Source organism: Megalobrama amblycephala, unplaced genomic scaffold (genome assembly GCF_018812025.1).
Source record: "Megalobrama amblycephala isolate DHTTF-2021 unplaced genomic scaffold, ASM1881202v1 scaffold201, whole genome shotgun sequence".
Taxonomy (NCBI): domain Eukaryota; kingdom Metazoa; phylum Chordata; class Actinopteri; order Cypriniformes; family Xenocyprididae; genus Megalobrama; species Megalobrama amblycephala.
In genome coordinates this window covers 127,133-151,499 of record NW_025953337.1, presented here as the reverse complement: position 1 = coordinate 151,499, position 24,367 = coordinate 127,133, and the positions used below count along the sequence as shown (strand labels likewise).

Genomic DNA, 24,367 nt, shown 5'->3' with positions numbered 1-24,367 from the left:
CAATGTCTCTCAGAAGTCAAGATGGGCAGAGGATCACCAATTCCCCCAATGCTGCGGCGAAAAATAGTGGAGCAATATCAGAAAGGAGTTTCTCAGAGAAAAATTGCAAAGAGTTTGAAGTTATCTTCTACAGTGCATAATATCATCCAAAGATTCAGAGAATCTGGAACAATCTCTGTGCGTAAGGGTCAAGGCTGGAAAACCATACTGGATGCCTGTGATCTTCGGGCCCTTAGACGGCACTGCATCACATACAGGAATGCTACTGTAATGGAAATCACAACATGGGCTCAGGAAAACTTCCAGAAAACATTGTCGGTGATCACAATCCACCGTGCCATTTGCCGTTTCCGGCTAAAACTCTATAGGTCAAAAAAGAAGCCATATCTAAACATGATTCAGAAGCGCAGGCGTTTTCTCTGGGCCAAGGCTCATTTAAAATGGACTGTGGCAAAGTGGAAAACTGTTCTGTGGTCAGATTAATCAAAATTTGAAGTTCTTTTTGGAAAACTGAGACGCCATGTCATCCAGACTAAAGAGGACAAGGACAACCCAAGTTGTTATCAGCGCTCAGAAGCCTGCATCTCTGATGGCATGGGGTTGCATGAGTGCGTGTGGCATGGGCAGCTTACACATCTGGAAAGGCACCATCAATGCTGAAAGGTATATCCAAGTTCTAGAACAACATATGGTCCCATCCAGACATCGTCTCTTTCAGGGAAGACCTTGCATTTTCCAACATGACAATGCCAGACCACATACTGCATCAGTTATGCCTAATATGATGAAAATGGCTTTGTTAATGTTTCTTGTCCTCTAACAATGACAGCTACTAATTTTTACATTACATGATTCATATAAATTATAGGCCTATTTTCAATTCAAAATGGCTAAATTAAACAAAAGTTTATTAGTTTGCCTGATTATTTTTGTCAGTCATTTAAGATTTCTATCCTAAAACATCTGTCAAATACGACATTTTTAGTTGAGCTACTTGGGTCTTATCTCGCACTTTATGACCATTAGCTGAAGTGTTGTGCTGCGCTGGAATTAGTGCTCAGCAGCTTCTGTGAACATAAAGCCTGCCTACTGTGATTTGATTGATCATCTTCAATATTTTGTCATTGACGAGTGGTGACAGATGGCTGAGGCTGAAACATGTGTGAAATCATGCCAACATTATTGGCCGACGGCAGTCTGATGATGTTACATGGAGTGGCTGAGCATGCAACAGGGTTTCTGCATTACACATCAGAATTGAAGGAAGACACGCAGGCATGCCCAGAGCATGGCAACACAACGCAACTTCTATTAACATAACAGCGATAACAAACACTTCTATCTTCAAAGTGCTCTGTTACTGAAAGACCTTTGCCCTAAAGAAGCTCTTCCTGTTAGTCAGGATTCCTAGGAAAATGAGTTGACATATATCCGTCAAGCTACTACCTCCAGTGTACACCGGGGGGAGGAGGCTACTGAGAAAGTGGGGTGCCGTAGCACCTCTCTCAACTACTGTCTGCCAAGTGGCATTTATCAGATAAAGGTTGCCCATTCCTTGCTCTAGCAAGGAGTGTAGACTTCTACCTCTGGCCAAAGTGCTGGTGGAGAGAACAGAGAGTGGGCCACTAACGGCGACAGTCCCTCGATTCCGTCTTGCTGCCTCGGAAGCCGCAGTACTCAAACCCCTTAAACCCCGAGCAGAGGTGAAGCTACTCACAGTGGATACATCGCCATGAATGCATCCAGCTCCCTAGAGAGAGAATCAAGCAAGAACAGAGCTTCCTAGTGCAAATGCAACGCTGTGAGTGCATCCAACTCCCTCTGGAGCAGAACGCGCTCCATTGAAATGCTCAATTTTACCCCTTGAGAGAAAATCAAGACAGAACAGAGCCATTATTTTCACACGCATATAGAAAGCGATATCCTGAAGACAATAAAACTGATGATGTTTAATGCAGGCACTTGACACAGCATCAAGTTCCCTCAAAAGGGAACATGTTGGATACTGATGTAACCTCCATTCACTGATGGAGGGAACGAGATGTGGTGTTGAAATGCTGACACTAGGGGTTGCACTTGGAAACCCCAAACACCTCTGATACTTCAGAAAAGGCCAATGAAAATTGGCTAGTGGAAATTGCATGCACCCTTTTCCTGGACATACGGATATAAAGGAGGCAGCTTGCACCAAACTCATTCAGATTTGTGCCGTGGAGCTGAGAGTATGTCCCGGCCATTTCAGTGGGCATTTCAAGGTAACCAAGATGTCCCCTATCTGTCAGTCACTTCAACGTTAAGTTGAAATGCTGACACTAGGGATCCCTATGGAAAATGCTACAACATTGGACTGAGCTACGAGGTCGGATGTCGGCAAACATAGTATGCCGGGTAACAGGTGCACTTGTGACAACATAACCTACCCAGCTCCCACATAAGACAATTTAATTAATTCATACCACTCAGTGATCAAGTCACATCACCTTTATTTATAACACTTTATACAATACACATAGTTTCAAAGCTGCTTTAAAGTGATAACAGGAAAACGATGCATTTTGGCTGTTGTTCAGCCTCAGTTCAGTGTTGATTCAGTTCTGATGTAAAGATTAGTTAATTTCATCTAGTTTCAAGCAGTTCTGCAAAAATTATAGAATCCAGCTCAGTTCTGTTGTCATAGAAGAATGTCAGTACAGTCAGATAAATAATATTGTTGAATATTAAGTGTCCCCAACTAAGCAAGCCAGAGGTGACAGTGGCAAGAAACCCAAACTCCATCAGGTGAGATAATGCTGAAAAAATAAACTTGGGAGAAACCAAGCTCAGTCGGGGGTCCAGTCCACCTCTGGCCAACAAACAAACATGGTGTCATTAGGATTTAAGAATCTCTTTTGCTACCTTTTCTGTTCTTTTTTTTTTTTTTTTTTTTTACAGCTGTTGCAGACCAGATTCCCACGTCAGATAGGGAACCACCTTTATAAAGCATAAAAACAATATATTGTGTAAAGGACAGAAAAATGTACAATGACCGTTTTAAGTTACTATTATATATTTATTGATATATTTTAGACCCCTTAACCTTACCCCCATCAGGAGCAGGACTGGACACTCCTGTAGTAGTACCATGATACCTTTTTTAAACATTACCATCATTGGTAAACATTTGAAAATGTCATCCTAGCATTATACCATTGATGTGATATCTAGAATGTGATATCTAGAATGTGTCTATATTAATGTTAAAATAAATGAATAAATGTTTTTGCAGTACTGTGGATCATTACACAGCTGGCATGCTGCTCAGCGGTGCAGGAGATGCTCTGGGTTACAGAAATCAGCTGTGGGAATACAACCAATCTGGCCCTGCCATCCACCAGGTCAGACATGTAACAATTCTGCTGTTAAGAAATCTAATGAGACATTATTATTTTTCATATTTTGGTCACAATTTATATTAGGTGTCTTACCACTTGCATCAAAAAATGTTAGGTACAACATAATTATTATGTTCATGTTGAAAGTAAAAGTGAAAGTGACATGTGAAGGCCAAGTATGGTAACCCATATTTGGAATTTGTCCTCTACATTTAACCAATGTAGGGGAGCAATTGGGGGTTAGGTTCTTTTGCTCAAGAGCACCTCTGTCATTTCCTTCCGGTATTGAGAATCAAACTCACAATCTTCAAGTTACCAGTCTGACTCTCTAATGGCCAAGACTGCCCCTTTTGAGAGAACTTGTATTTGCAAAACACTTTTTCTGTGTTTGAGGTGGGATATGGGTAAGGTTAGGGACAGGTGTATTTGTTGAGGTGTAAGGAAGGGTCAACAGTATTTGATAGCACTATTTTACCGTGCTTGTATGTTACATGTACTTACTGTAGTAATAACAGTAAGTTATGCATAATTGCATGCAACTAACCCTAAACCAAACCCTAATCCTAACCCTATATTTATATATGTGGTTAATTAATATTATTCTGTACTTACACTGTAACAAGGACATCTTAAAATAAAGGGTTACACTTTATTTTACAGTGCATGCTAAAGAAAGTACTGGTAATATAAGGTAACTACATAGGTTAAGGTAGGTTTAAGGTTAGTATAGTTATAACCCAGTTAATGTAATTGCTTTGTGGAAAAAAAAACTGTAAAATAAAGTTCTACAAAATAAAATTTACCCGTGCATTCTATCAAATTATTAATTTAAATGTTTGTAAATACCATTTAAAGACAGTTAATATAAAGTGAAAAAAACATCTAAACTTTAGCTGCATCTACAAGCATAGCTACCTGGTGATCAATACTATGTTTCATTTGCTGATAGAAACATTAGTTTTCATTCACAAGACGAGAATTCAGCATGCTTAAACAAGCTTTGACTTGCGGCAAATCTGTTTAATTACTCTTTAAACAAGTACAGGAAGTTGTTCAGCGTAAAGAGAAGAGGTTACATGAGTAAAATTTGCAATTTTAAACTTTGCACACGTAGCAGAAGTGGTGAAAACTTATGTCTGATAAGGGTTTCAGAATTGGGTGTGGCAAAATGGCTCAATAGCGCCACCTATAAATTTTCAACGAAGTGACCTTCGCGCTATGATTCACGTACAAGTATGAAATTCAGAACACACATCTAACAGCCCAATACCTACAAAAAAGTCACATGGAGAAAAATCTGAAATCCAACACAAAGTCAGATATTTTTAGGGAACTCAACTCTGCGTTTGCTTCAACGCTATGGGGAACGTCCACGTGACTCGTGTCGAAAGCCAAATGTCAACAAACTCCAATCCTATTGGCCGGCGACAGCCTATGACGTAATGGGGCGCAACCCCGGAAGTATAAAAGGCGCGCCTAGTGAAACAGCCAGTATCTTTTTTTGTCTTTCGGGACTACTTTGTCGTAGCCACTGTTAATTCAGCAAACGGTAAGAAAGCAATCATGTCTTCTGAGAGTGTTTGCAAGGAGAAGTGCTTTAGGAAGTGTGTGGACCCGTGTCCGAGGTTTCTGACACCGGAGGACACACACAACCTTTGCATGTTTTCTTTCCGGCCATAACCCTGTAACTCAGGTGAGCCTTCCATTCCTTCCCGATCTTAACGTTGAGATCGGGAGGGCATGGAAGCACCTATGCTCGGCCAGGACAGTGCACCGTCACTTAAAGCTCCGGTCCTGCTGTCTAAACCGTTGAAAACGACATCACGTTTAACACTCTGAGGTCTGAGGTAATCGTTTTTTCACAGCCTACCTGACTGAAAGAGCTCATTATTTATGCAGGTCATTAGAGCTCTTTATGCGATTCTTTTGTCTTCTCAGGTGTAAATCACCCATTATTCATGATGATTCACACCTCCACGCATACTGTGTTTCTTGACCAAAGATGTTTTAGAAAATTTAAATCTCTCTATTGTTTTATATGAAGGAGTAGGCAGCATAATTTTTACATAATTTTGAAGCAAAAACTAGTCTACAATCTCCAATACCCAGAAGTCTTGTGAACACATATATAATATTATTTTTTTGTCCTTATTTCAGTGACTTAAGTTTTTTGTTTTTTCTATAACCACACATAAACGTTATTCCTTCAAAAATACAAACATGTACATACATGTTTCTCACATATTATTGTAGCCTAGTTTGTGCTGAATACAGTGTAATGACACTTTTTCCATTTATATGTTTATGAACAACTGAAAAAGCACAAATGTCAGGGCATGTCAGAACTTCTCCAGGCCCCAAATCATCCTCAGACTCCAGAGGGTTAAACGGCAGGGCATATGCTGCAGTGGGTCAGGCTGGTGCAGCCCTGCACACGATGGCTGTGTTGCAGGCCTGTCAGGCTGATCTGCTCAAAGACCTGGATCAGGGGCAGGGTTTGTCCCCTGAAGCGGTAGAAGAGCTGCGCCAGACCACGGATATCGCTCTATGGGCCACCAAACAGACGGCGTCATCGATTGGGAGATCGATGGCGGCAATGGTGGCCACGGAGCGGCATCTGTGGTTAAACCTGGCGGACATCAGGGAGAAAGAACAAAGTTTTCTCCTCGATGCCCCGGTCTCGCCCTCTGAGCTTTTCGGTTGAACATCGGTTGAAACGGTGGTGGAAAAGTTCAGAGAGGCGAGGGTAGTGTTTAAGACTTGCATACCGCTTCGGTCCGGTCCTGGGCCCAGACAACCGGGAGGTCCTGGCCCATCTCGAGCTGAGGCTCAGAGGCAGGGCTAGAAAGCTAGTGTCGCCACTCAAGTGCCTCCTCCCCCGTGGAGCAAGTCACAGAAGCGGCGCAACAACAGGAGGAAGAAGCTGGATCTGAGGCCGGTGATCGATCGCCTTTCTGGCGAGGGCTAATTAAATCTGCCCTCGCCCTTCTTCCTCTGCCTCCAAGCATATGTTTTTAAAATTTTAAGCTGTTAACATGCTCGGGCATTTTTAATGGTCAGGCAAGTGATCGGGCCCATGATGATGTTTTCTAATGGCCCACCTTCTGGCTTGATAGTGAAAAAGAATGCTTTTTCGGCTGCAAAACCATGGATTTTCTTCCTATAAAGCAAGTTGGAGGAATCTTTGGTCTTCGAGCCACAGGAAGGTAAGCAAGGTCTATATTTATGTTTTATATGCTGACCTTGATTTTCCTGTATAGCTTTCCTGAGCATGTAACATTAAAGAAAGGGATTTAATGGGTTAAAACTGAAGTGCTAGGTTGGCTGTGTGTGATTCAGCAGGCTGTTTTGGCCGCTGGTTAGCCTCCTTTGTGTTTTGAGTAGCTTCTCAGCTAGCATGTGTATGTAGCATGAGTTGGTGCTTAATTACTTCAGTTTTGTTTTGTCCGGATGCCGTTGTCCGCCGCCTGACATTACGTAGCTTGTGAGCTTCGTTTTCTTTCTCTTCCATAAGATTTGGAGTTGAAGCCCAGGCTCAGATACGGCTAGGCTAGAGCTAGGGTGTTTTTGTCAAAACTATCTGCATTTACTATCCCTTGTCAGGTTGTATAGTTCCTAGTTCTAGTTTTCTCCTGGGGGAGATGTTAGGCCGTGTGCCCATTTTTCCCTTCTGTTTATGTAGGTGCAGATGGTTCTTTAACAGCTAGGTTGTAGGTTGTTTTCTAACCTCCCTGATGCTGTTTTCTCAGGTGGTAGGCCTTTATCTTTGCATAGATAAGTTATGCTTTTGTCTCTAAGCCCCACTAATTAGAACTTTATTCATGCTATGAATTTGTTCTCTTCCGGGCCACTTGTAACTATTTCAAGTTTGAGTTGACGATGCTAGTTTTTTAGCTTTCGTCCTCAGGGGCTCAGCACAGATGTCTTTCTGTTTATGAGAACATTTATCCTACATATATTTAGGATGGCATGTGTTTTTAAGCCTTATCACTTTAAAGTTCTAAATACCACTGCCCTACATTCATGTATGTGAGCTCACTTATTGCTGCCACAAGGTAGCACCTGCTATCATGATGGTAGGCCTTCATTCTGCCTCTGTTTATAGCATGGTGACTATTTTTCCCTAGTAAAATAGGAGTATTGTGTGTCACTGAGTGCTTCACCTGTTGGTTTGCGTACTCATGGTAATTTCTAGAGCCGCTTTCCAGTTGGTTTCTATTTTAGCTCCCTGTTTGTGATCTAACAACGGTTATATTGCTAACATAACTTTGAAGTTGTAGGCTTCGTTCTTTAAGCCTCCTTCTAGGTTAGCAGCTTTTTCCTAAAGTTCTGTTGTTAGTATCATGTGTTTGCTCACATAGTTTTTTAAACACTGCCACAGGTTTATGCCCGTGTTTGTCTGAGATAGGCTTTTTATGGGCCTTCCCTAGACCATGTTGGCATTTGTTTCCCTGTAGTCATTTTGTTAGGGTTCATTACCTGTTGTAATGTGTAGACTATAGCTCAGGTTATAGTTAGCTTTTTCACTTTTTGTGGTTAGAGCTGGTTCCCTTTGAGCTTGGTACCAGTATATGCACTAACTGGCACCACGTGTTGCTAATGGGGTAGGCCCGTATAGGCCTCCTTTCTAGCGTGCATGTTGGCACAGTTTGGTGTTTATATGGTCAAAAAAGCTGTTTGCCACTTGTGTCTGAAATTGTAGGCCCTTCAATGCCTCCTTTTTAGAAGATATGTTGGCATAATGCTTGTATAAAACCATTACTGCTTTGAGCCATGCACCACCTCCTCGAGTATGCCTTGGCAGGCCTCTTATGAAGCTTGGTGGCATTATTTGCTTTAAAATAATTTGCATGGCCTGGCGGTTGGTATGGTTATGGTCACCACTGGCTGATGCCACGTGTCTGCTAAGGGTAGGCTCTGTGGGCCTCCCATGTAGCGTGTTGGAGTTCTGCTAGGAGTACAGTTACTGTACTCCTTCAGTAGAGTTGAAGTAACTGCTGAGTACTTTCTGTATGGTTGACCTTTCAGGTGGGTTATTTGTGATAAAACCTTACTTGGTTCGGTTTTAACTTCATTAGCCTCCTGGAGTCTGGGTGTGTATTCCTAAAACTTTTACGGCCACTAGACTTTCGCTGTTGTCTTTAGTTTCGCTATTGTCTTAGGGGTTTTTAGGCCCTCAGGGCCGCCTTTATGGACATACTAGCATTTGTGGTAGTATAATTCTTTTTCTTTGAATTATCAGTCTTCCATGACTAAGCGTTTCTGGTTAGCCAGGGCCCCAGGTGTTGATTTAACCTCCTGTGGGTTGGTTAATCATCCCTGTTGGTGCCTCAAACACTGTCACAAGCTGATGCTGTTTTTCTGCTGAGGTCATAGGCCGCTTGGGCCTTCTTTAGCAGTTGATGGCGTAGGTTGTACTCCTCCTGGTTTAGAGGTAAATGGTTCTCTTACTGAGTACACTGCTCATTGGACTGTGTTAGGTGGATGTTCAAACACTGTGTGGCTCAATACATATTCCTTGTGTGTGAGGAAATATACTTTTCATATGTGAATTATGTTCCATATGAATTCTGGTTGGGTAGGCCCCTTTATGGCCTCCATTATTGTATGCCCACAGTTTGGTCTACCTGTTAGGTTGAACTTTGTACATCCCTGCTGGGTTTATCTGTGTAATAGTGCTTAGTTCCCTAAGCTGTTCATGGTTGTAGGCCTTCAGCGGCCTCCTCCTGAGGTTCAGCCTTAGGCTGGTTTGTGCTCCCCTTACTAGGGTTTAGCTGCACAACCTCCTCAGTGCAAATAATCAGGCGCTGAGTAGATCCTAGGATCGAGCGGGTTTTACTCCCCTCAATATGAGGGTTTATAGCATTCAGCTGAGTTCTGCTCTCCAGGATGCCCGTCTCTGCGCGTGGGTTTGAGTTGCCTACTGCCCCTTTGCACTCACTCTTACTCACTCTCTTCTCTGAAGAATGCATTTTTTGAGATTCTGTGATCCAGACAGGGTTGGCTAGGACAATAAGATGGTCTTAGAACCAGGTCGGCCTCCCTGGTGGCAGTGAGGGTGATGTTGTTCCCCTCTAGTGACTGGCCGGGGCTCCTTACAGTTTCCCGGCCACATTGCCTTTGAGGGACCATTTTCCTTAGGGTTTTTGGTCCCAGACCCTTGGTAGGCTCTCTACGGAGAGCCTCTTTTAGGCTTAGCTTGGGCTGTTTGGCCATAGGCAATGCTGTCACTGACAGCCTTATGCGACCCTAGGGTGAGCTGCTTCTGGTTTCCCTTGGAACCATTCCTATGTTTCTTAGCCGTTTCCTCACATGCACTCCCCTCAAGCATGGCAGCATGGGTATATTGTTCCCCTTTGCGTTGAAGCGAACGCAGAGTTGAGTTCCCTTTCGAAAAGGAATGTCTCAGGTTACATATGTAACCATGGTTCCCTGAGAACAGGGAACGAGACTCTGCGTTTCCTTGCCATGCTTCGGGCTGCCTGCTGAACAGTACCTCAAGACAAGTTAAGTTACTGGCTGTTTCGCTAGGTACACCTTTTATACTTCCAGGTTCGCACCCCATTACGTCCTGGGCTGTCACCGGCCAATAGGATTGGAGTTTGTTGACATTTGGCTTTTGACACCGAGTCACGTGGACATTCCCCATAGCGTTGAAGCAAACGCAGAATCTCGTTCCTTGTTCTCAGGGAACCATGGTTACATACGTAACCTGAGATGTTTTGCCATTTCCACACATTGTACTTTAATGCTCCTCTTACAACTTCAATCAGATCAAGGTCATATTTAATCAGTCTAATCTAAAGGCCTTGGCGACATTAAATTGTGAAGATCTTGACTTTTTTCACTGAAAGGCATGTCCATGGCGGCCTGACAAAGTTCGATGTTTCACCATGAAACGTTGTAACTCAGGTGTACAATTTCCGATCTGCCCCAAGTCCTGGCATGAATACGTCTACATGCCAATATTCAGTTACAGTCATAGCGCCACCTGCGGGACACAGGAAATGGCATGTTTTACACTGTGATTAATACCTCATAGAAATTTAACCAGATAAACATCATACTTGATCAGTATAATCTTAAGGCCCTATCGAAATTAAATTGCAAAGATCTTGAGTTTTCGTTGAAGGGTGTGTCCGTGGCGGCCTGACAAAGTCTGATGTTTCGCCATGAAGGAGGAAGCTGTTGTAACTCAGGCATACAATGTCCGATCTGTCCCAAACTTCACATGTGTGATAAGAGTCCTGGCCTAAAGACATCTATATGCCAATATTCAGTTAGTCATAGCACCACCTGCTGGCCACAGGAAATGGCATGCTTTACACTGTAATTCACTCCCTGAAATACATTTCAATATGCCACGAAGTCCCAAACATGCTAGAAACACGTTAAAGTCAAGTCAAGTAATCTTCATTTATATAACGCTTTTCACAATACATATTGTTTCAAAGCTTCACAGTGACAATGGGAAAATTCTTAAAGATCTAAAGTTGTTTTTTGATTGAATCACTTCCGTTGTAAATAGTTAATTACTTTAAAGGCCGCTTAAATGACACCTTTCCTACTTAAAACTGAATACCTTTAATGCATTCTTGCCATTATACAGAATTATTCCATTATGCGCATAATACAGAAAAATTAGTTGTGTCCGCGGATCTACGCATCTATACATAGGGAAAGGAAAGAGAAACAGGCCTTCGCAGGGGATAGATTAGCTGAAACGTCAGGGCTGCGTTATCATCATGTCTAGATGTAGGACCTTCATCTCATCTGGCTATGGCCTGGATCTGGCAGGCTGTGGAAAACCTCGGGATAAAACAGAGAGACTGATATTAGCGTAGATGCCATTCTTCTTATGATGTAGCGAGTACATCAGGTGTTATGGGAAGTGTTCCTGGTTCTGGCTGACCTAATCTATGCAGCCTAACAATTTACATGATTTGAATTATAGAAGTAGATAATGGTTTAAGTGTATGCAAGTTTAAACAGATGTGTTTTTAGTCTAGATTTAAACTGACAGAGTGTGTCTGCTTCCCGAACAGTGATAGGAGGACTGTTCCAAAGTTTAGGTGCTAAATAGGAAAAGGATCTACCGCCTGCAGTTGATTTTGATATTCTATTATCAACTGTCCAAAATTCTGAGATCGCAATAGACGTGAAGGACTATAATTCATTAAGAGCTTGCTCAGGTACTGGGGAGCTAAACCATTTAGTTCTTTATAGGTAAGTAGCAAGATTTTAAAATCTATATGATGTTTAATAGGCAGCCAATGCAGTGTTGACAGAACCAGGCTAATATGGTCATACTTCCTGGTTCTAGGTAGAACTCTAGCTGCTGCGTTTTGGACCAGCTGTAGTTTGTTTAACAGATGAATAGAATTTTTCCTCAGGGATACAACAGTGCACTGTCTGACACGATACTGTATGTCTGACGCGATACGGTTGCATGGTTATAATTTTCTCTCTAATATTGTCACATTTACATTTAGTCATTTAACAGACGCTTTTCTCCAAAGTGACTTACAAATGATAATAGGAGAAGCAATCAAATCAACATGAGTACAACAGTATATAAGTGCTGTGTCAAGTCACAGTTTAATCAGTAAAGTGCTGCTAGCATTTTTTTTTAATTTTAAATACACAAATGGATGGAAAGAGTAGAAATCGAAGAAAAGAAAGATAAATAAAAAAGTAAGTGGTACTATTACTCAGTCAAGTGTTGACGAAAAAGATATGTCTTTAGCAGTTTTTTGAAAATAGCTAAGGACTCAGCTGCTCCGATAGAGCGTGGTAGGTCATTCCACCAGCCAGGAACAGACCTGGAGAAGGTCTGTGAGAGTGATTTTGTGGCCCTTTGGGATGGCACCACAAGACGCCATTCACTTGCAGAACGCTTAAGTCTGAAGTAGTGAGTTTAGGTATAGTGGTGCAAAGCCAGTGGTTGTTCTGTAGGCAAACATCAGAGCCTTGAATTGGATGCGAGCAGCTATTGGCAGCCAATGCAAACTGATGAAGAGAGGTGTGACATGCGCTCTCTTCGGTTCATTAAAGAACAGTCTTGCTGCAGCATTCTGGATCAGTTGTAGAGGTTTGGCAGTGCATGCTGGAAGGCCAGCCAAGAGAGCATTACAATAGTCCAGTCTGGATAGAACAAGAGCTTGGACAAGAATTTGTGTGGAATGCTCCGATAGGAAGGATCTAATCTTCCTAATGTTGTACAAGGCAAATCTGCAGGACCGGGCCGTTGTAGCGATATGATCTGTGAAGCTTAACCCTCTGGAGTCTGAGGCTGATTTGGGGCCTGGAGAAGTTTTGACATGCCCTGACATTTGTGCTTTTTTCAGTTGTTCATAAACATATTAATTAGGGCTGCACGATTTGGGGAAAATGTCATATTGCGATTATTGAGGTCAATATTGCGATTTGCGATAGCGATATAATAAACAAATAGTATCATGAGTCATCTTGCTTGGTTCTCAATGAAAATACACACACAGATTACTGATAATGCTGAAATGTGTATTTCTCAACTCAAACTAGCAACAACAGCAAACAAATGCACAGCGTTTTCAAATTAAAATATTTTTATGAAATTAAATAACATCTTTGCATTACTGCAAACTTGTTATAATCCCATTTAAGATATTTGTTTCTTTACTAATCTGTAGTGGTTCAACGGATCACAAAACTCACGGTTCGGATCACATCACGGTTATGATGTCACAGATCGGATCATACTTCGGATCAGTACAAAAAAAAAAAAAAAAATTGGATGGGGGTAACTTAACTTTGCATTTATTACTTAGCCCTCTTAAACTATTCTGATACCATAGCATAAACTGCTAGCCTAAATAATACATTATTAAAGGCAAGTGAACAGACTGTAAAAAGAACAAATACTGTACACCAATTACAACAAGCATAGATAAATACTACATAAAGTCTAGCTAAGGTCTAACTGTAGTATTAATTTTCATGCACAGAAATGTAATAATTAAATGTGAAATGACACTGTTCATTGTATAAATTTAATATAGATTAATCTTTGTTAAAGCTGTGTTTTGTTGTTTGATTTACATGACAGACAACAGCAGGTATTTATAGGTTGCTGTCACTTTAAGAGTAAGACATGCACGCACACATCGGACAGATATACATCCGAATTCTCACCTCGTTCAATTAAGACATAACTGAATGTGTTTACATGAATACTTGCTGAGAGGGGTATTTTGACTGACATAATGCGTGTATGTGACCATCCAAGTGCACTGAGGACGCGAAAGAGAAATCAATTTGGAGTTCGCGAGCTATAACGCGCCCCTCTCTCTCTCTCTCTCTCTCTCTCTCTCTCTGTGCGCGCGAGCCTTGTATGTATGTGCGTCATGTGCGCACCGATAACAGCGCTGCGTGCGATACCGAATTAAATCCTCTTTCCTCTTCAACCACTACTAATCTGGGTTTATAATTTTATAGCCAAAATATCGCCATATAACAGAGGTAGCGTTTTTTCTTGCCACCAGTTCAGTGACCGTTTCCTCCGCATCCATCTTTACCCGTTCTCTGCGCTGCACACCGGAAAAGTCATGACCATGCGCGCCACACATGCCACTGCCTAAACTGAAACTGACTGGTCTTCTTTTTATTAGCGGTGTATAAAATGTATTTATTTATTTATTTATTTATTAACTTATTATTATTTTATTTCATAAAATCGCAGCATTTTGCGTCATATAATCGCACAAGCTTGACATCGCGATTGCGATATGATTAATCGTGCAGCTCTAATATTAATGGAAAAAGTGGCATTACACTGTATTCAGCACAAAATAGGCTACCATAATATGTGAGGAACATGTATGTACATGTTTGTGTTTTTGAAGGAATAACGTTTATGCGTGGTTATTGAAAAAACAAAAAATCTTAAGTCACTGAAATAAGGTCAAAAAAGTATATTAAATCTGTGTTCACAAGACTTCTGGGTATTGGAGGTTGTAGACTAGAGTTTTTGCTTCAGAATGATGTAAAAATTCCTTCATTTATGACAATATATTGATTTAGTTTTTGTAAGACACTTTTTGTCAAGAAACACAGTATGTGTGAAGGCGTGAATCATCATGAATAATGGCTGATTCTCACCTGAGAAGACAAAAGAATCGCATAATAATGACCTGAAATGACTTGCATAATAATGAGCTCTTTCAGACAGGTAGGCTGTGAAAAAACCCTCTGTGATCATGTCTCAAGCAATCATGGTGTATATCAAACATACAGAAAAAACAGCAATACTATGAAATATTATTACAATTTAAAATAATGGTATTCTATTATATACTTTAAAATATAATGTATTTCTGTGATGCAAAGTGTCTGAACAATTATGTTACCTCTATGGCATTTCATATAGGCTTTTAGCTTAAAAGCATGCACATTTGGAGAAATATTGATGGATTCTCATATGTTTATGTCAATTTTCTATACAGAGGACTAATATTTATTCAATATTTATTGTCATCACTATGAACGCTGGATACTGTGTTTTCAATTCATACTTGCAGCCAGAGGGTGCTTTGTGCACCTTTAGTCCACAAATTCATCTAAAGAAGAACAGGAACCAGGAACTAACGGCATGTCTTCCAGAGATCGCTAACTATGGCTTTAACATGCACATAAACACTTTTGAAGACAATAAATACACAATTGAGATGATGTATGCATGTATTGTCTCAGAATTTACGTCTGAATAGCGCTCGTTCCGTGGGCATGGCCGCATTAGCAGATAATGAGCTGAATCACGGACTTCTGACATGTCTCTTTTCATACAGATTACATAAACACGATTTAAAACCTGACATTTCAACGTTTCTTTAGACATAAGTCTATTTTTTTTGTGATTAGTATTCACTAAGTTACAGTTCAGTTTCTGAGAACTATCAGATTGGACTTCGTTCAGAGGGAGACGAGAGATCACGCATCATGTTAGTTTTCTTTATTTTACAAAAAGCACATTTTGTTTTTACTCTGAGTGTACACAAATAAAAGAAGACATTCTATAGTTTCAATTGATCTATTACTTATGTCTCTATGACAAAAAATGACAGAGTATTTTAAGTCTGTTTTGCTGCAATGTGAAAAATTCTGCAAAACGCGCCGGCGCGTTACCCGACTCCAGAGAGTTAAACAATTATCCATCTCCACTCCAAGGTTCCTGGCTGTCCTGGAAGCAGTAATGGTTGATGACACAAGTTGAATTGAAAGGTTATGATGAAGTGTTGGGTTGGCACTGATCACAAGCAGTTCCATTTTTGCAAGGTTGAGTTGAAGGTGGTGGTCCTTCATCCAGGCAGAAATTGACTGTCAGGCAGGCTGCAATGTGACCAGCAAACATCGGATCATCTGGTTGGAATGAGAGGTAGAGTTGTGTGTCATCAGCATAACAGTGATAGGAAAAACCATGTTCCTGAATGACAGAAGATAGTGATGATATGTAGATGGAGAAGAGAAGTGGTCCAAGCACGGAGCCCTGATGTACCCTAGTAGCAAGATGACGTGACTTAGACACCTCACCTCTCCAAGGTACCCTGAAGTAGAGCCCTGCGCGGGACTGATTTCCTTAACCCGCACCCGCCCGCTCCCGCTGAATGTCTGACCAGGACTGCCCGCTCCCGCAACCCGCATGTTCCACTCCCGCCCGCGCCCGCAATGTTTGTGTCCAAACCCGCCCGCTCCCGCGGACTTTCTCTCAGAGCTTGTGAAAACAGGCCTAAACAAATACTCTCAGACTAAATTCGTTCAAGTTAACATCCAGAATAACAGACTTTAAACATGATTGCGTTTATAAGAAAGTAGCCGCAAAAACAAAGCACCACACGTGATAAAAACATTGGGTATTTTTCTTTATAAAGCGTTATAAAACATTAACCGTTAAAACAAAACCACAACTAGCGGCACCTCAGTTTTTGAACGCAGGCTTAGGCTACTGCATACACACTCACCGAACGATTAACTAAGCAGTTTAAATAACAGTTTAAGTAAATAAGCCAAAGCACAAAACGAAATAACTTTAACTTATTAAATAAACACCTGTACATAGGACTTACAAAGTAGACTAGATGTAGCCTACTTTAAACAAATTAAATATAAAACGAAATAAATAAAATAAATAGAATGCCTTAACAGGCTATTGCAAAAAAGAAAATAAATAATACTAATAAATAAATAAAAATAACGTAGCCTACTTAAACTAATGATCACTGGGCCTTGCATTAGGCTACTTACTCCAGGAAAAGTATATTGCTGACTGACTGCGGTCGCAGACTTGTGCGTCTTTCTTCCATGATCCGCCCACACATACTGAATGCCCTCTCTCACGGTGCACTAGATCATGCGAGAATGCTCAAAATAAAACGCGCAAATTTTAAGAATTGTTTCCAAGTGTCTGACTTGTCTTGCTTTGCTTTTGTCATTAAAGAGCCACTTTAATTTTCCTCTCAACTTCATTTGTTGACCGTTTCTATTACTCGCCAAATTCCACCATTCCCCGCGGGTCTCCCGCAAAGTTTTCTGACTGTCCACTCCCGCCCGCAGCAAAGGTAAAACCGCCCGCTCCCGCGAGATTTGCAGCCCTCTACCCTGAAGGACCTACCTGAGAGATAAGACTTGAACCACTGGAGTGCAGTTCCTGAGATGCCCTTCGACATGAGTGTTGACAGGAGGATCTGGTGGTTAACTGTGTCAAAAGCAGCAGACAGATCCAGCAAGATGAGTATTGATGATTTTGAAGTTGCTCGTGCCAGTCTCAGGGCTTCAGTGACTTAGAGCAAGGCAGTCTCAGTTGAGTGGTCACTCTTGGAGCCAGGCTGGTGGTTGTCAAGGAGGTTGTTCTGTGTGAGATAAGTAGACAGTTGGTTGAACACAACTCTCTCAAGTGTCTTTGCAATGAAAGGAAGGGATACCGGTCTATAGTTTTCTAAAAGTGCTGGATTCAGAGTGGGTGTTTTAAGCAGCGGGGTAATCCTAGTCTGCTTAAAAGCTGTGGGAAATGTACCAGTGTGAAGAGAAGAATTGATAATGTGAGTGAGTGCAGGTACAATTGAGGAGGAGATGGCCTGAAGAAGATGAGTGGGGATAGGGTCTAGCGGACAGGTAGTAGGGTGATTGGAAAGGATGAGTTTGGAAACATCTGCCTCAGAGAGCATGGAGAAGGAGGGGAGAATTTGTGTGTTTTCCATTAAGATGTTATTGTCAGTGTGTGGTGTGGAGAATTGGCCACTGATGGTTATTATTTTATGTGTGAAAAATGTGGCAAAGTCATCAGCTGTGAGAGCTGATGTGGGAGGGAGGGGAGGAGGGCAAAGAAGAGAAGAGAAGGTTTTGAAAAGTGTGCGGGAATTAGTAGAATTGTTAATTTTATTGTGATAGTATGTGGTTTTAGCATTAAAGACATTTGTAGAGAAAGAAGAAAGAATGACTGATAGAAGCTTAGATCTGTAGGATCTTTAGATTTGCGCCACTTCCTCTCTGCAGCCCTGAGTCTAGACCGATGCTTACGGAGAGCATCGGATAGCCAAGGGGCAGAGAGGGTGGCGCGGGCTGGTCTGGATGAAAAGGGTAGAAGTCATCTAAGCAAGATGTTAGAGTGGTGCAAAGAGTGTCAGTAGCATTGCTAGTGTCAAGTGATGAGAACTGATTAGGGGGAGGAAGTGTGGATGAGACCAAAGAGGATAGGTGGGATGGTGAGAGTGAGCGTAGGTTTCGCCAAAAAGTAACATGCGGTGGAGTGTGTGTTAAGTTAGGGGTCAGGCTGAGATTAAAAGTGATGAGGAAATGGTCTGAGGTGTGTAGTGGAGTAACCAGTGTATTGTCGGTGGACAGTGGCGCGTTAAGCCTTCACGGGGCCCTGGGCTAACGAACGCAAAGGCCCTCCTCCCCCTCGACAACCATAATCGCGTGTCTTATGCTAATGAGTCCCAAGATTTGAATACGAATAAGATATTATCAATTTAAAACATGCAATCAAAAACTATAAGCTAGCTTTGGCCACTCTTTACTAACTCGGATCGAAACGAGAACAAACGTGACTTGCCACTTGAATACAGTAAACAAACTTCCTAGCAACGACTCAGCACTAAAATCAAACTAGAAATAACACAAAAACACTTACAGTATGTAGATCATCCTGTTGCTTGACTGCTTCTCTCTATATTGTCAATATAGAGAGAAGCTCTATATTGACTGCTTCTCTCTATATTGACTGCTTCTCTCTATATTGTCAATCTTGCAAGTAAAGAAGTTCATAATGTCATTACTGCTGTGCTGTTTTGAAACATCAGAAGTTGAAGCTCTATTTCTCATTAATTTAGCCACTGTATCAAATAAATACCTAAGGTTGTGTTTGTTTTCTTCTAAGAGATTTGAAAAATAAGCGACTTTGGCTCCTGACTTGCATACTTCAAGTACCTCCAACCTACAGAAGTACCTGCGGATTGACCACCATCTGACCTACAGTTCTCTGGATTACACAAAGACATCCAGCACTCAGTGCAGCTCTTCAACTGTTTAAAAACAATCCAGTCTCTCCCACTGCAAACGGAAGGATACCAGTGGAAGACGTTTCCCATCACCGAACTGATCACCCGACCAAGTGAAACGTAAATATAAGCTAACCAAACCTTTTCCCAAAGGCCTTGTCATTAGGCTATATGAGATTGCTATTTGTGCAGAGTCTGTTTATCTAGTGTCAGCGTATACAGATATACATCAGACACGTTATCTGTATTCATAGTAAATGCTTATTTACTATTTCATACCAGCATCCAGAAAGACCACAATTGACTCCTCCCCCATAGACTGCTAATTATCCATTCGTTGCTTCGTCCAATCCGTTGCTCATCTACTTGGCATTCATTATTGATTCAATTTTCTTAGTAGGTTAGCCATTTTCCTTAGTAGTTTAGTCATTTTCCTTAGTAGAATTTAGTGAGTGTGACATTTTACTCTTGTATATCTTTTTGTTAATAAATTAATTTTTATTGCAAATTGTGTCATTCTTGTGTTGATAATCAGAGGCTCTACAAGCTCACCTGAATCTCACTAAATCCTTCAGATTGGTCAGATGACAAACTTCCTCCAGTTTATAAAATTCTACTTCAGTCAACAGTCTTCCATGATTGTTCTTTATTGAGATTCCTTGGCTGGTAGGAAGGAATCATCTGACACACTCACACTCACCTTAGGCGATGTGTGACCAAAAACTCAATATTAATATTAATACTAAATATTATTATTAATATCTAAGACCATAAATCACTACATTTGTTGTGCACTCATGTGAGGCTTGTATCGTTTCTGCACAGGATCAGATTAGCAAACCAACTCTGAATTTTGTGAAAGCTTTTAAAGGGGCCATATGTAAGATTTTTACTTTAAAGGTGCTCTAAGTGATCCTGGGTGGAGTAACTTCCTGTTGACATTCGAAGTGTTGTCAAACAAAACAGAGGCTAGCTAGACCCTCCCTCCTCCTCCTCCTCCTCCCCCTCCCGTCCGTGCTTCCTGAAACAGTCATGAACGCGCATTTAAAATCATTCTTGTTGGTTATTGGCTGGAGCATGTTTATTATATTTTGTGGTCCAGGCTGCACCAGTTTGTTTTTATTGCCGTTTTCGGAGCTTGTGGCGACCACAGAGACCGCGTTTTTTTTTTACAGTGTGTTCAGGGGACAGGCAGCTAGCGGATAGTGAGGAGATGTTTGCTGTATGTGACAAAAAATGTTTTGGCCTAAAAACGCGTGACATCACTTAGAGCACCTAATAAATAAAGCATAAAAATATCCCAATATGTTTGCAGATATTTAGGAAACATGCTAAGTTCACCTACTTGTTTCTCAGAAAAACAATGCTACAGCCAGATATTCTACTTTGAAATGTGCATTCTGTGTCGGGATGTCTGTCTTTGTTTTGGTCTGTGCAAAACCGTGTGCTGCCAGTTTATCCAATAGTATTTCGACATCACAGGTTTCCAGGTGGCAGAAAACACAGCGAATTGCAGCCATGGAAACCAGCAAACAAACTGGGTCAGAGAATCGCAGATTCTACCTGACCTAAAAAGCCTCTGCGTCCATCTAAAAATCTCTATGAACGACAGCATATTAAAACACAGATAAATCAACTCATCATCTTACAGTGTGTAAGTTTTTATTGTGCATTTTTATAGTGCGTTTTTAAAAAAAACAAAAAAAACAAAGCATGAATAGATGTTACAGTGCACCCCATAAATTCAATCAAGCCTTTGAAAATAGGTGATCAACCACCCCTTTAAAGGTCCCGTCGTGTTTTTTTGAAGCTTTGATTGTGTTTATATTGTGCAATATAACGTGTTCGTTTCGCGTATAAAAAAACAGTATTTTTCACATAATTTACTTATCTGTATACCGCTGTTTCCACTGTCATAAAAACGGGCTGATGACTTCCTTGTTCTATGAAGTCCCTCCTTCAGAAATACGTAATGAGTTCTGATTGTGCAAGCGGTTCCTGTGTTGTGATTCGACAGCAGCTTAGCGCATCTTGCCCGGAAAGGTCACGCCTCTTACCATAACGTGGAGATGCATGCGCTCAGTGTTATTGTAAACATGTCTTTAATTTTACCCTATCAATTTGAGCCGGAATCAGACCCGGTGATTGGACTGCGGGATGAAAATAACAGCGTTTTGACGACATGGCGACAAACACACTCTACAAACGCAACTCTTGCGTATTCCTGTGGGCGGAGGTTAGTCAAAAAACTGTTTTAGTGACGTCATTAAAGAAGGAAGTAGAGGGATGTAGTCCAAACTGGCCGTTCGATGTAGGCGACTTCTGTTAAATAAAATATCTTGCTTGGCATTGAACTTTGAGCTTTAAAATTTTACAGATTTTATTTATACTCTAACAACAACATTACACACTAACTAAAGTTTGAAACATGGGATCACGAAGAACGGGACCTTTAATATACTCTAAATTCTTGTGATCTGTTTTAACCTGAAATGGGTGAGCTGCCCCCTCCAGCCAGTGTGTCCACTCCTCTAATGCAGCTTTGATGGAAATAAGCTTTTTGTTGCTGTAGGAACAAATCAGCTCAAATGAAATTTATAGGGAATTATAAAGAGTCATTTAGTTTATGATCGAGCAACTGAATCGTCCAGCATTCATTTGTTTGGGCTGCAATAAGCTCTTGTAGCGGATATGAATATCCAACTATCGTGAAAACACTAATTAATAGCTCGGTAACAAGATCGACAGTTTAAGACATTAAAGGTGCCCTAGATTATGTTTTTAAAAGATGTAATATAAGTCTAAGGTGTCCCCTGAATGTGTCTGTGAAGTTTCAGATCAAAATACCCCATAGATTTTTTTTTATTAATTTTTTTAACTGCCTATTTTGGGGCATCATTCTAAACGCGCCGATTTTATGCTGCGGCCCCTTTAAATCCCGTGGTCCACGCCCACAGAGCTTGCGCTTGCCTTGAACAGTGCCTTAACAAAGTTTACACAGCTAATATAACCCTCAAAATGGATCTTTACAAAGTGTTCGTCATGCATGCGGCATGCATGCGTCGGATTATGTGAGTATTGTATACTGTTATATTGTTTACTTCTGATTTTGAATGAGTTTGATAGTGCTCCGTGGCTAACGGCTAATGCTACTCTGTTGGAGAGATTTATAAAGAATGAAATTGTGTTTATGCATTATACAGACTGCAAGTGTTTAAAAATGAAAATAGCGATGGCTCTCTTGTCTCCGTGAATACAGTAATAACCAATGGTAACTTTAACCACATTTAACAGTACATTAGCAACATGCTAACAAAACATTTAGAAAGACAGTTCACAAATATCACTAAAAATACCATGTTATGGATCATGTCAGTTATTATTGCTCCATCTGCCATTTTTCGCTATTGTTCTTGCTTGCTTACCTAGTCTGATGATTTGGTTGTGCACATCCAGACGTTAATACTGGCTGCCCTTGTCTAATGCCTTTTATAATGTTGGAAACGTGGTCTGGCATATGCAAACATTGGGGGCGTACACCCCGACTGTTACGTAACAGTCGGTGTTATGTTGAGATTCGCCTGTTCTTTGGAGGTCTTTTAAACAAATGAGATTTACATAAGAAGGAGGAAACAATGGAGTTTGAGACTCACTCTATGTCATTTCCATGTACTGAACTCTTGTTATTTAACTATGCCAAGATAAATTCAATTTTTCATTCGAGGGCACCTTTAAATTTTCAAGCACAAACACAAGACACTTTCTTTTAAAATCTACAGGAGACTTTATTGATTATTCTAACACAAACACGCATACACACAAAAACATTCATACATGTTGCAGAAAGAAAGGAAATGAGAGAGAAAGAGTTTTAAGAGAGAATGAAATGATGAGCATGATTTCTAGCAAAGTATGCACTTCAAAAGACCTGACCTGAATGAACCATGAATCATTAATTTAATGCACCAGTTCAGCTTTAGAATTTGGAGGTGCTTGTCAACTTTAAATGGCAATCTCCTCGTCGGCGTCCTTGGCTTGGAGAAAAGGGGTTTTCCGAGCACTGTAAAAATTATTTGTTGACACAACTTGACTTAGTCAAGTCATCTTGTTGCATTGACTTAGTTAAGTTTAGCCAACATTAGGTGTTAAGTTCACTCAACTTATAAGTAGTTGTTGAAATAACTTGCAGTAAATTGAGCCAACATACTGTACCAATTAATGAGCATTTAGAATTTTGGTAACACTTTACTTGAAGGGGTGTGCATAAGACTGACATGACACCTTCATAATCATGACATGACACATGTCATGAATATGAAGGAGGTTTTATGAATGTTTATGACAACTGTCATTAAGTGTCATTCGCTCAGTTATGTAATTTTTAATGCAAAGATGACATTGTTTGAGATGTCCGAGTTATGACAACTTGACATAAACCAATACATCGTAACCTGTCAGTGTCTTTGTCATGACAACTTGACATCATTTAGCTTTATGCGTTAACATTGCATTAAACTGTCATGTAGTTGGTTTTGACATTGGCTGTCATGAGGCCATTATAATAGTGTCATGAATATGTATCTTGAGCTCAAGTACAGTGGTACAAATTGAACTTGTCATTAAAATGTCATTAAGTGACAATACTCTGACAAATAATTTTATAACAGCGTCATGACTATTTTTCATTTCATGTTTTTTTTTTTTTTTTTTTTTTTTTTTAAGTTTCCTCCAACAGAAGGTCAGATAATAGACCATTTCAAATTTCGTAAAAAAGATGACACTGTTATAAAATGATGGTAACACTTTATTTTAGGGTCTTTTAACTAGTTGCCTATTACTATTAGCATTCATATGGCTAAAATATTGGCTGTTTATTAGTACTTATAAAGCACATATTAATGCCTTATTCTGCATGATCTTATTCTACATTCTTAATCCTACCCAATACCTAAACCTAACAATTAACTATAATAAGCAGTAAATTAAGAGTTTATTGAGGGAAAAGTCATAGTTAATCGTTTATATATGTGTTCCCTATACTGAAGTGTTACCAAAATAACGTAATGTAATGTTAACCCATAAAGCTAAGTAGTTTTTTAAGTTTGATAATTAATCTGCTATGTCATGTTTATGACAGGTTATGATGTTTTGCTAATGTCACGTTGTCATGACAAAGACACTGACAGGTTATGATGTGTTGGTTTATGTCAAGTTGTCGTAACAAAGACATCTCAAACAATGTCATCTTTGCATTAAAAATGACATAATTGAGCGAATGACATTTAATGACAGTTGTCATAAACATGCATAAAACCTCCTTCATATTCATGACACGTGTCATGTCAAGATTATGAATGTGTCATGTCAGTCTTATGCACACCCCTTCAAGTAAAGTGTTACCAGAATTTTTAGTTAAGTCAACTGAAAAACATATTGGTTGAACTTAATTTTTCATGTTTTCCCAAC

At 40.4% G+C, this 24,367-nt stretch overlaps 1 protein-coding gene across 5 annotated transcripts in view; it reads left to right on the top strand.

Moving 5' to 3' along the window:
- Positions 1 to 24,367, top strand: part of adprh (ADP-ribosylarginine hydrolase) — a 145,102-nt gene that overhangs the window by 16,051 nt on the left and 104,684 nt on the right. The window contains exons 1-2 of one of the 5 annotated variants that reach the window (XM_048179511.1): positions 1,426 to 1,801; positions 3,266 to 3,374. In XM_048179511.1, the coding sequence (XP_048035468.1) occupies positions 3,291 to 3,374 (84 nt within the window). In that variant the 5' untranslated portion in view covers positions 1,426 to 1,801; positions 3,266 to 3,290. The other 4 variants (XM_048179512.1, XM_048179508.1, XM_048179510.1 and 1 more) reach the window with 4 other exon arrangements.